The following is a 10,945-nucleotide window of genomic DNA, read 5'->3' on the forward strand; positions in this document are numbered from 1 at the left end:
TTTCTAAAATAAAAGTTTAATGTTACAAATTTTTTCAAAACAAAAATAAAAGTTATTTGTGAAACTCTCTTTTTTGTAGAGTTGAAATAGTTCTACAAACTTAAAAAAATGAAGGAAAAAATAATTTAGTTGACAAGATTATTTCTGAAATTTAAAATGTAAAAGGTGAAAATTAAAGTAGTAAAATGTTATTTTAGAGCAATTTTTTTTGTTTTCATTGCAATAGAGTGTGAAATTACCAAATTACCCTTATTTTAATCTTTTCTAGAGCTATTTATCGTAAATGCATGGGCAGTTTGATATTTTCACTCTTTATTTGTTCCATAATTTGATATTTTTATTCTTTATTTGCTCCTGAAACAAAAAACTTTCTCCGAAAATAACATTTTTATTAGTAATGGGCTCCTATAAATATGCAATGGTTTACTTGAAGTAGAAAGTGTGTCAGTGTGCGTGTCTTAAGTAGAAGCACCATTTCTGGACAAAGTTTTGAACTCTCGTACTTTAAACGGTCTCTCTAATGTGTGCCCAATGTCACAATAAATACTAAATTTTATGACTTTGGTGCATTTTTATTGATGGATTTGTTGTAAATGCACGGGGTCGTCAATATTTATGATTAGATGACCAATCAAAATACACCAAACTCATGTGAGTTTGTATTTATTGTGTGCACTTGGTCACACGATACAAAACCCGTATTTTAAATACTAGGTACTGTTTGTCAGTCATGGCAGACCTATGCAAATGCATCAAAATCTTAGCTTCCTTAAATCTTCTAACCAACCAACATTTAATTACACATAGACTTTCTCTCTTTTATCTTTCTCTAGCTAGTATTCAATATACTAAACAACTAAAGCTTTTTCAAGAAAAGGGATCAGAGTTTAAACCTCCAGAGTTCATTTAGCATTTCTTGATCATGGTAAGTATTTTTACATTCAAGATTATTGTTGAAATTTTATAGTTTGATCTTGTACTGATATTTGTGTGATCAGTGTTGTACATTTTGGTACCTAGAGTAGCTGGCCAGGTTCAAAATAGCTAATTTAGTTTGGTATATAAACACACACAGAGAGAGAGAGAGAGATTTGTAGGGGGAGAGAAAGAGAGTAGTGTTTGCAGGGGAGGGAGAGAGAGAGAGAGAGAGAGATTTGTAGGGGGAGAGAAAGAGAGAGTAGTGTTTGCAGAGGAGAGAGGGAGGGAGAGCGAGATAGAGATTTGTAGGGAGAGAGAGAGAGAGGGAGAGAGAGAGAGAGAGTAGTGTTTGCAGGAGAGGGGGTGAGAAAGAGATCCGATTTAAGTAGGTAACTTATTTTGTCTCCTCAGACGCATTTTAACTATGTTGTAAGTTATTTATATTACAAAATTAATTAGTAATTTTGGATGTGTTAGTGTAATTTTATCTTTTGACCTGATAATTGTTGTTTAATTGTTGATAAGAATGTGTATCATGTAATTTAAATACGTAGTAGTTAGTTACTTTTGGTATGTTAATCGAGGACTTCTAATTGTAGATACTTTAGCCATTGTTAGAATTGAGTCCTTTAGGGCTTCAAACGTATGTTGGGGGAAAGGGAAAAAAGTGTTGTCAGTAAGTTGACGAATTCCTCATTTTTGTATCAGTGACCATCGTAAACTTGTAGGTTCGTTTCTGTATTGTTTTGGAGATGTGTAACTGTGCAACCGTAGATGAGCAAACAATTGTTCAGCTAGGAAACTCTCTATTTAACAGAAATACTAATGAGTGCAATCATTACCCGATACTTCAAATAGTGGCATAAGTAATGACTAGCTTTAGTACATTAAAAACACACACACACACAACAATCGTCATTGGTGATTGAGTAGTTTTTGATCTTTTGCAATGCTTCTTAGTAGTACTTACACTCTGATTTGAGTGCTAAATGTTTGAGTTCTTTATTTTGGTTTAAAATAAAGACTCGCAGTATTGACATAACTGTTTGTATGTGTATGTAAACTTATGTTTCTCTTGCTTAATTAGTGACTAAAGTTAATTGTTATATTACATCAAGTCAGGTTAATTGTTTGTAAGTTTGTAAATGCTTAGAATCTCTAATTCTGAAGATGAGGATTATTGATATGAAGTTATGAACTATTGCTTTTGAATTTAGCTAGCATGCTTGTTATTCCAATTCAAATGTTGCGGATCTAGTCAAATACAGCTTAACTGCACAAGCCTTGAGCCTCAAATGTGTTCAACACAATATTTGTATTAGTACCTTCATTTTGGTGCCCTGTAAATCTGAATTTACTCTGGACTCGTAATACTTATGAGTGAAATGTAAAGTTAAAGGGGATCCTTATCAATCGACTTCCATGTTTCTTTTTACGGCGAAGGAGAAGTAGGCGAATCATCCCCAAAATACTTTATAGGTGAGGATCCACCGAAGAAGTAAGGAAATGAGTGGCAACATCTCGATCCTAGAAAGCAAAACTTTCGCCCGCTCAGCACGTACTTCACCACACCTCTTGGCTTACGGGCAATCTACCTTTCAGTTACTTTGTACGAGACGGCAGCGGCTGGCTTACTTTCCTCTGCTCTTACTCCCGCGCTCGGGAAAAAAGGAGCTACTGACACTGACTACTCTCTGCTATCTTTTACATTACGCCATTAAGGAAGCAAACTCTTACCACATCATTTAAAAACCAGGTATACCAGTTGAAATGGTCATGGAGCTCTCTGATTATGTGGAGCGTTGGGAAATTTTGTCTTAGAATTCTTTAGGGTTCGGAATAAGTTGGGGGAAGCAAAGTGTTTTCAGTAAGTTTCCTTATTTATGTATCAGTGAGTATCGTGAACTTGTAGGTTTGTTTCTGTATTGTTTTGGAGATGTGTGACTGTGCAACTGGCTTTAGTTTCTAGTGATGGAAAGTAAGGGCAGCGGGTTATTTCTTGTGTTGATTGTTTGGTTATGCTCGATACACTACGTTTTCCAGAGGTTTTCAGTACATTTATTGTACTAGAGATGTATAAGGTTTTCTACTTTTCTTATTCGCAGTCTTAGTTACGAGGACTTGAAGGGCAGAATATGGAAGAAAATCGTCTTGTTTAGTTATTAATTAATAGATTTTTGCATTTGCGTAACTACCCAATGGAAATTGTAGGCAAGCTAGAATTATGATAATTCTATGCTTATGGTTTTCGTTGAATACATGCTTTACATGATTCTTACTCTAGTATTGGATGGGATGACTAATTGCATTGCTAGATGATCCCTAAAGTGATGGCCTTTGTGTTAAAAAAAAATTTTGAAGGATAAAATGTTCGAATCATCATCATCCCAAGGACATCTAGGCAAGAGGCCAGCATCATCATCAGCTGCTCTAGAGAAACGAGGAAAGAAACGAGCAACAGAAGGGCAGGAGGAATCTCAGAGACAAATTTCACTCACAGTCAAGAGTCAGGTAATATATGTTTCGTAGTTCAAGCAAATGTTAGCCACAAATTTATTAGGATTTATATTACATTGATAAATCCGATAACATTGCCACAAGTATTAACAAAGTTTGTTCTAAAAAAATGTGTGTACATGCTTAATTGAATATTCACAAGTTTGATTCGACTCTCTTTGAAATGTGCAAGTAAATTCCCATAAATTTTCTGATAATCATTCATTCTAGTGCAAGTAAACCATTCATTTGTTCATTCCTTCTAGTGTATATAATCTGCTTCACCTCTTTTCTTTTATCTTTTGTTTTAAAAGGATAAAGAGGTCCACTTCCAGGTTAAACGTTCAACTTCGATGGAAAAGATCCTCAGGAAGTTCTGTGAGAAAGCTCGACTAGAATACAGGACCATGAAATTCTTTATGGACTCCCAGAGCTTCCCGGTGAATAGCACTGCTGACGAGGTAATTTATTTCCCATCAACTTGATAAATACATTTCCATTCAGTTTTCTGGTCAATGCCATAGCTTATAATAACATTGTACTGAATCTACTGATACATGCTGGTCAGTTTAAATAGGCCAAAAATTTGTTTTATTACTGAAGGGACAATTTGTCCACAAGAGCATAACAGGAAAATGGCCACTAATCCTCTAAGATAGAATCTAGATCACTAAAATATGTTACAGCTTTTGCAACTCTTTAGGCTGCAATGAGTTTTAAGGCTTGGATTTATTGCAACTTCTGGCACCATAATTGATACAGAATACTTGTTGCAATCCTCATCTAGTCTACCAGTCTTTTCCTAAATAATCGAGGGATCTCTTTGTTGTTAGATATCTTATCATTACGTCAATTCCATACACACCAGAGCATTGAGATCCCTAGTTACTTTTTCGCGTCTACTCCCTTCCAAGTCATGAAATGGATTTTAAAATATGTTACAGCCTCCTCGCAACTAACAAGCATCTCAGAAACACTTTTGACCTGGACTGGAGTGTTAACACACCGCGTGCAATCCTCAAATTCTAGTAGGTGCCACTGTATGAGGAGGGCTCTAAGTGGTAGTGATTCCTTGCAAATGTGCCACAGAAAAGGTCACGTTTTAGGTATACTTGTCAAGCTTTCAGATGTTCAACCAAGCCTGGTGAAAATTTTCCAAATTACAGGACTTCCATAGCATTTATGATTATGTCTTTACCAAGTACCTTTCATCCTTAGAAAGAGCCCAAACCAGACAATCAGCTGAAGCATGCGTACCAAATGGAATTGCTTGACTGCAATTACCCCCCCCCTCTCTCTCTCATGCTCTCTCTCTCTCTCTCCCTCCCTCCTCTCTCCCTCCCTCTCTCTCTCCCTCTGAAACACCTTATAGCTCATCCACACCTCAGCACTAAAACTACTTATGCTTAGAACTATGGAACCCCAAAAACAATGATTTCTTGTTTCATTGAAAATAACAACACCTATTTAAGGACATCTACCAACAGTTTGTGTTTTTGGATGAGTTGGTTTTAACATGGTATCAGGATTGTTATGGTTGTCCAGTCCTGCAATGATAATGTTAGAAACATGATACATTCAAATATTGTGAACTCTTCACCTACTGAATAGAATTGCATTCATTTGTTAGAGAGCATATTATTGAACTGCTTACTCACTTGTCAGTTGTCACTTAGACTAGGGATTTTTCATCATTTTTATTGTAGTCCCCTGGGAAAATAAGGATAATCTACAGGGTAAAACAGTGTTCTAACTTCTACTGCATTTGCTTCAGCTTTGATGTTATGCTTCTTGCTAGTTTAGTTTTCACATATGCATTCAACTTTTCTGTTTGATGATAGCTTCACTTGAACGACGGTGATGAAATCGAAGCACTGGGATGGCAAACCGGAGCCTGAGCTTCGCGCTGAAGATGAAACCATGAGGTGGCTATGCAGCTAATTGTAGCAGGAACTGCAACTCTATTAGTTAGTTTCTTTAAAAACTGTGGAAATTTAGGATGATTGTTAGTTTAATTTCAGAACTTCTAGATCCATGTTTTCTAATTCTGTTCACAAATTCCCCTAATCTGTAGTATAATATTTAACAATCTGCATTATCATTAAACTCAGCACCCAAGTAACTGTTCATCAGTGCATTTGTTTCAAGATCATTTCAATTCTTCATTAGTATTATGGCAATCTTTTATTTGAACTGGTTTTCCTAACAACTAAGTGATACCATGTTACTCGGACGTAACTAGAAATTTATATATGGTACTCGGACTCAGGAGTCCGAATGAATACATGTTCAGGTATCGGAACTGGTAACACACCTTTCAAAAAATATACATATTTTTGACCTATAATAATTGTCCAAGTTCGAATGCTCATATTCTTGTATCCAAGACGGGTGCTGGTGCTGGTGCCGGTACTCGAAGATAAAATGAAAGATATTTCTATTGCACAGAGTTCAAGTGAACATACACATACTATCAGGTATGTCACAACTTTATTCTTAGTACACATAGTTACACACACTAGCAAGCACAACCATGCTTGCAAGACACCTTACACACAAACTTAAAACAAACCAACACATATTAGACAATCAACACTCAAGCATGCATCCCCACCGCAACACAAGCAATTGATCTTCAAGAGGCGCATGCAACACAAGTGCAAGAATCACCACACTTGCAGAACTCCTTCCCGGCCCGACCCGCAACCTTGTTGGAGCAGTTACAAGGATTGCAGCCACAGTGTGAGCCACAAGAACACTGCTTATGCTCAGTTGCAGTACTAGTACTGTGACACCGGCATCCTTCACCACCGTGACACGGTACCGGGCAACCGCACGTGTGGTTGCAACCGCCGCCACCACCACTGCCTGATGTTCTTATATCAGCCATTTTAGCTAGCTCTTGGTTTTGATGAGTGTTTTTGTTATGAAGATGAGTGAACAGTGATGAGGCTATTTATAGATAAATATGAAAGGTGGGGACTTATCTGTAGTTGTGAAGGAGACAGATGGTGCTTGTGTGAGAATGACACGTGTGTTATAGTTGTGTTACGTGGCAACATCATGCATGCAGAGGCTGACACGTGCATTTTAACAGTTAACTGGTGTTGAGTATACGGAATTACTCCCTCAGTCCCTTCCAATTCCAATTGTTGTCCGACAAACGCATAAAAAATATAGTTATGTAACTTATTTTTACAATTTTCTTTTTCTGAATAAAAGTTGAATATTTTAATTTTTATTCAGAAAAATAAAATTGTAAAAAAAAATTACTGAACTATACTTTATATGCACCTTAAAATGCATGTCGGACACTCTCTAAAAAATATAAATAATTGAAAGCGACGGAGGGAGTACATGATACATACTCCCTTCTTTTATACGACGTTTGAATTTTGTAGACATGATCACATAGTTAAAATAATAATTTTTAAATTTTTTTTTTGTGAATAAAAATATATAACTAAAATTTTAATTCGTAAAAATAATTTTTTATAAAATATTATTTTAACTATATGGTCAATAAATTTAGAAATGTGTACACAAAAGTCAAACGACATATAAAAAAACAGAGGGAGTATTTATTTATCCAAGGAAATGTATTTGTTAGACTTTTATTTATTTTTTGTTTAATGTTTAAAAGTGATCATCAATTAACTTAATTTGATCATTATGTTAAAATCAAAAATGAAAATTAGCTAAAATCAGAAAATGTTAACCCGGGAAGGTAGGACTCGTTCTGGTCTTCAATATGGTTATTAAAACTTGTTATTTGACTCATGGATTCATGACGAAATCTTGTTTTTAATCTTCAAAATCTCAAAAATAATAAAAAGAATCAAAGTCAAATTTAATCATGATTCCATGAGTCAAATATAAAGTTTTAGTAATTAACTAGCCTAAAACGAGTTCTACCATTCTATTCTATGTTATTATTTTTCGATTGGGGTAATTCTTACTTAATCAAAATAATCAAATTAAATTAATTAATAATCAATTTAAGTCAAATTTGCAATCTCTACTTAAGTTAAATCAGCCAGCTAGTTAATATTTAACCCATTATTTTTCACACTCCTTTAATTACAGCATAAATTTATCTAAATTAATATTTTAACTAACACATTTTAAATATTTTTTTTGAAAAAATGACAGTTAAAATAAACTTCAACCACATGAAAAGTTTGTTCACGTCCGAAGGTAGTATTCGACACACTAATAGTAAAAATTATACATCAAAGAGCATCATTGTTGAGATAGGGGAGGTGAAAGAGCATTTATACAAGAAACTATATATGCACTGTATTTCCTCAAGTAGAATGAGTGTCAGTGTGTTTGTGTTTGCTAAAACCATCAGTTCTGGGCAAAGTTTTAAACTCTCAAACTTGAATGCAATGCTGCTGTTCAGTGAACTCATATTTAGTTGCATATATAATAGTTGTATCTTTATCTTTGTCTGTTTCTCAAGAAAACATAGAAAATAACTAGAGCTTTTCAAGAAAAAGGATCCAAGCTAGTGCAAAGGCCAGAGTTCATTTAGCAATTTCCTGATTATGGTAAGTTTTTCCCTGCTGAAATCTCTGTATTCCTGAAGTGTTTGTGTGTGTGTGAGAGAGAGAGATTTGTAGGGAGAAAGAGAGAGAGAGAGAGAGAGAGAGAGAGAGAGAGAGAGAGAGAGAGTAGTGTTTCCAGGGGAGGGAGAGAGAGTGAGAGAGATTTGTAGGGGGGAGAAAGAGAGAGAGGAGTGTTTGCAGGGGAGGGAGGGAGGGAGAAGAGAGAGAGAGAGAGAGAGAGAGAGAGAGAGAGAGAGAGAGAGAGAGGGAGGGAGAGAGGGAGGGAGAGAGGGATTTGTAGGGAGAGAGAGAGATTTGTAGGGGGGGGAAAGAGAGAGAGTAGTGTTTGCAGGGGAGGGAGGGAGAGCGGGAGAGAGAGAGAGAGAGAGAGAATAGGTATCTGATTTAAATGTTTGAGTTCTTCACAGTATTGACATAACTGTTTGTATATGCATCTAAACTTATGTTCCTCTTGCTTAATTAGTGACTAAAGTTAATTGTCATATTACACCAAGTCAGGTTAAATGCTTTTAACTTTGTACTTATACCTAGGATCTCTGATTCTGAAAATGAGGATCACTGATATGAAGTTATGAACTATATTGCCTTCGATTTTAGCTAGGATGCTTGTTATTCCAATTCAAATGTTGCGGATCTAGTCAAATACAGCTTAACTGCACAAGCCTTGAGCCTCAAATGTGTTCAACACAATATTTGTATTAGTACTTTCATTTTGGTGCCCTGTAAATCTGTTGATCTTGAAGGGAAAAATTAGGAATCAAATGCATTATAATAGATGTAGGTGGCAGGTCACACTTTAGGTTATAAGTTTGAAATTAGCCTAGGGCCTCAGAACTCTGAATTTACTCTGGACTCGCAGTAATTATGAGTGAACTGTTAAGTTTAAGGGGATCTTTATAAATCAACTTCTATTTTCTTTTTACGGAAAAGGAGAAGTAGGTGAATCATCCCCAAAATACTTTATAGGTGAGGCGACATCGTTTTAAACTAGGTATATCAGTTGACATGGTCATGGAGCTCTCTGATTATTTGGAGCGTTGGGAAATTTTGTGCGAATCAAATGCTCTAGAAGAATTGTTGTTTCTTTGTGTGAAACACTGAACTCGTTCTGGACTAAATTTAGAACTCAAGACAGTATAATCTAAAATGCATAGTTTACACCTTCTGCAACTTTGTTATGCTTGCATTCTTCTGCAGTTTCATATGTGGCCATTTCGTGGTCAGAAGATGGAGACATTACCCCCTTCTTTTTAACTTAGCAGTATAGATTATTTTCGTGAGAACCTCTGGCTGTTAATAAAAAAAAAAAATTTGCTCGAAGTCAAGATAATGAATTCTTTGGTGTTTAGCTTCAAATAAAGATGTAGGAAATTTTGATTGAATGTTTTGACGGGGAAGCTTCAAAAAGCTATTAGAAAGCACAATGCAGGGGGATGTGATAAACATCTGTTTAGATAATTAAGGCGTGCTATTAACAAAATGTTTCTCCTGAAGGATAAAATGTGTGAATCATCATCTCCCCGAGGTAATCAACTGGGGAAGAGGCCAGCATCATCATTATCGGCTCAAAATAGACGAGGCAAGAAACGAGCAGCAGAAAAGGATGAAGAATTACATGGTTTTATTCTCATCACAGTCAAGAGTCAGGTAACATTTATTTTCTAGTACAAACAGATGCTAACAGCTTTAGTATGATTATATTGAATTGATGAAGTTAATATAGTTGCTAATAGTAATAAGTAATAACAAAGCTTGTTCTAAGAAAAATGTTTACACGTGCTTATTTGATTGTTCAAAAGTTCAATTCAATTTTTTCAACAATGTGTAAGAAAACTTTAGATATATTAATCTGATAATCAGTGATTGGAATGACATGCTCTGCTTTCTTGTGTATCTAATATGCCTCACATCTTTTCCTTTATGTCTTGTTAAAAGAAAAAAGAGGTCTGTTTCAAGATTCAACGGACGATTAAACTGCAAAAGATCATCAAGGTATTCTGTGATAAAGCAGGATTGAAATTCAGTACCATGCAATTCCTCGTTAATGGCTCTCGGATCCCCCTGACATCAACTGCTGACGAGGTAATTAATTGTCTGCAATCGAATATAACAGAACTCCATTTCCATACTGTTCTCCGGAGTCTGATCAATGTCAGTCTATAGAAATACAATTAGTGCTTTAAACAATCACTGTACTAGTCTTTTAATTTTTGAAATTAAGCTTGAAATCACTGTATTAGAGTTGCAATTATTTGTTAGGGAGCATATTTAGAACTGGTTGATTTCTTGTCAGTTGTCACTCAGACAAGGAGTTATTTTCAATTTTATTTAATTTCATGGCAGAATTAATATTTTCCTTAGTGTAACACAGCCTAATTTGGTTTTCACAATTGTTGGTTGATAGCTTGGCATGAGCGATGGCGCTGAAATTGAAGCAATGGCCTTGCGACGCAGGGGTGGCAAAGCAGCTGGTGTTATTTAGAATAGTGTTCTTCCAGTTATAACAACTTCATGCATTTTAGCTTCTGTAAACATGTTCCCCAGCTATGGATGCTGATTTTTAAGAAAATTCATGTGCAACTCAGCTTTTAATTACCTGTTTGATCTATGATTTCGTATTTCATTTGATCATGAGATATCACCATTTCATTTGGTTTTGAAAAATCATGTCCATTCTACATGAATCAAATTGCAATCTTTAGATTCCTGGACTTGTTTTCTGACAGAAGTACAGATTTGACAATCAGATAATGAATCTTGTAATTGTAAATTATTTTCACCTTGAATCAAAATTGTATTGTACATATGCAAACATAGCCATACTTTCACCAGGCCTTGGTACATGCAGAAACATAGTTGAACTGTTGAAGCAACAAACATCTGCTTGAGCTTTTTTATAGAACCTGACAGTAATAGCGCGCGATTTACTTGCATTCATGTTAGAGCGCATGAAACAAATG

General features: G+C 35.4%; 2 protein-coding genes across 2 annotated transcripts; both read left to right on the forward strand.

The window, feature by feature from the left end:
- The first annotated feature begins 750 nt into the window (after positions 1–750).
- On the forward strand, positions 751–5,566 carry LOC141678944 (small ubiquitin-related modifier 1-like). The gene is made up of 4 exons (XM_074485406.1): positions 751–925; positions 3,280–3,429; positions 3,729–3,875; positions 5,256–5,566. The coding sequence occupies exons 1-4, from the start codon at positions 923–925 to the stop codon at positions 5,310–5,312; spliced, it is 357 nt and encodes a 118-aa protein (XP_074341507.1). The 5' UTR covers positions 751–922; the 3' UTR covers positions 5,313–5,566.
- A 2,162-nt stretch (positions 5,567–7,728) lies between these two features.
- Positions 7,729–10,625, forward strand: LOC141679026 (putative small ubiquitin-related modifier 8). Its single transcript, XM_074485507.1, has 4 exons — positions 7,729–7,967; positions 9,480–9,632; positions 9,921–10,067; positions 10,390–10,625. The coding sequence occupies exons 1-4, from the start codon at positions 7,965–7,967 to the stop codon at positions 10,465–10,467; spliced, it is 381 nt and encodes a 126-aa protein (XP_074341608.1). The 5' UTR covers positions 7,729–7,964; the 3' UTR covers positions 10,468–10,625.
- Positions 10,626–10,945: the final 320 nt, after the last annotated feature.

Source organism: Apium graveolens, chromosome 8 (genome assembly GCF_009905375.1).
Source record: "Apium graveolens cultivar Ventura chromosome 8, ASM990537v1, whole genome shotgun sequence".
In the NCBI taxonomy this organism is placed as follows: Eukaryota; Viridiplantae; Streptophyta; class Magnoliopsida; order Apiales; family Apiaceae; genus Apium; species Apium graveolens.

Excerpts from the sequence above, each read along its gene's own strand:
- LOC141678944 (XM_074485406.1), top strand. Across the intron at positions 3,430-3,728 it reads CACTCACAGTCAAGAGTCAG|GATAAAGAGGTCCACTTCCA; the intron begins GTAATATATGTT and ends TTGTTTTAAAAG. Across the intron at positions 3,876-5,255 it reads TGAATAGCACTGCTGACGAG|CTTCACTTGAACGACGGTGA; the intron begins GTAATTTATTTC and ends GTTTGATGATAG.
- LOC141679026 (XM_074485507.1), top strand. Across the intron at positions 9,633-9,920 it reads TCATCACAGTCAAGAGTCAG|AAAAAAGAGGTCTGTTTCAA; the intron begins GTAACATTTATT and ends TCTTGTTAAAAG. Across the intron at positions 10,068-10,389 it reads TGACATCAACTGCTGACGAG|CTTGGCATGAGCGATGGCGC; the intron begins GTAATTAATTGT and ends GTTGGTTGATAG.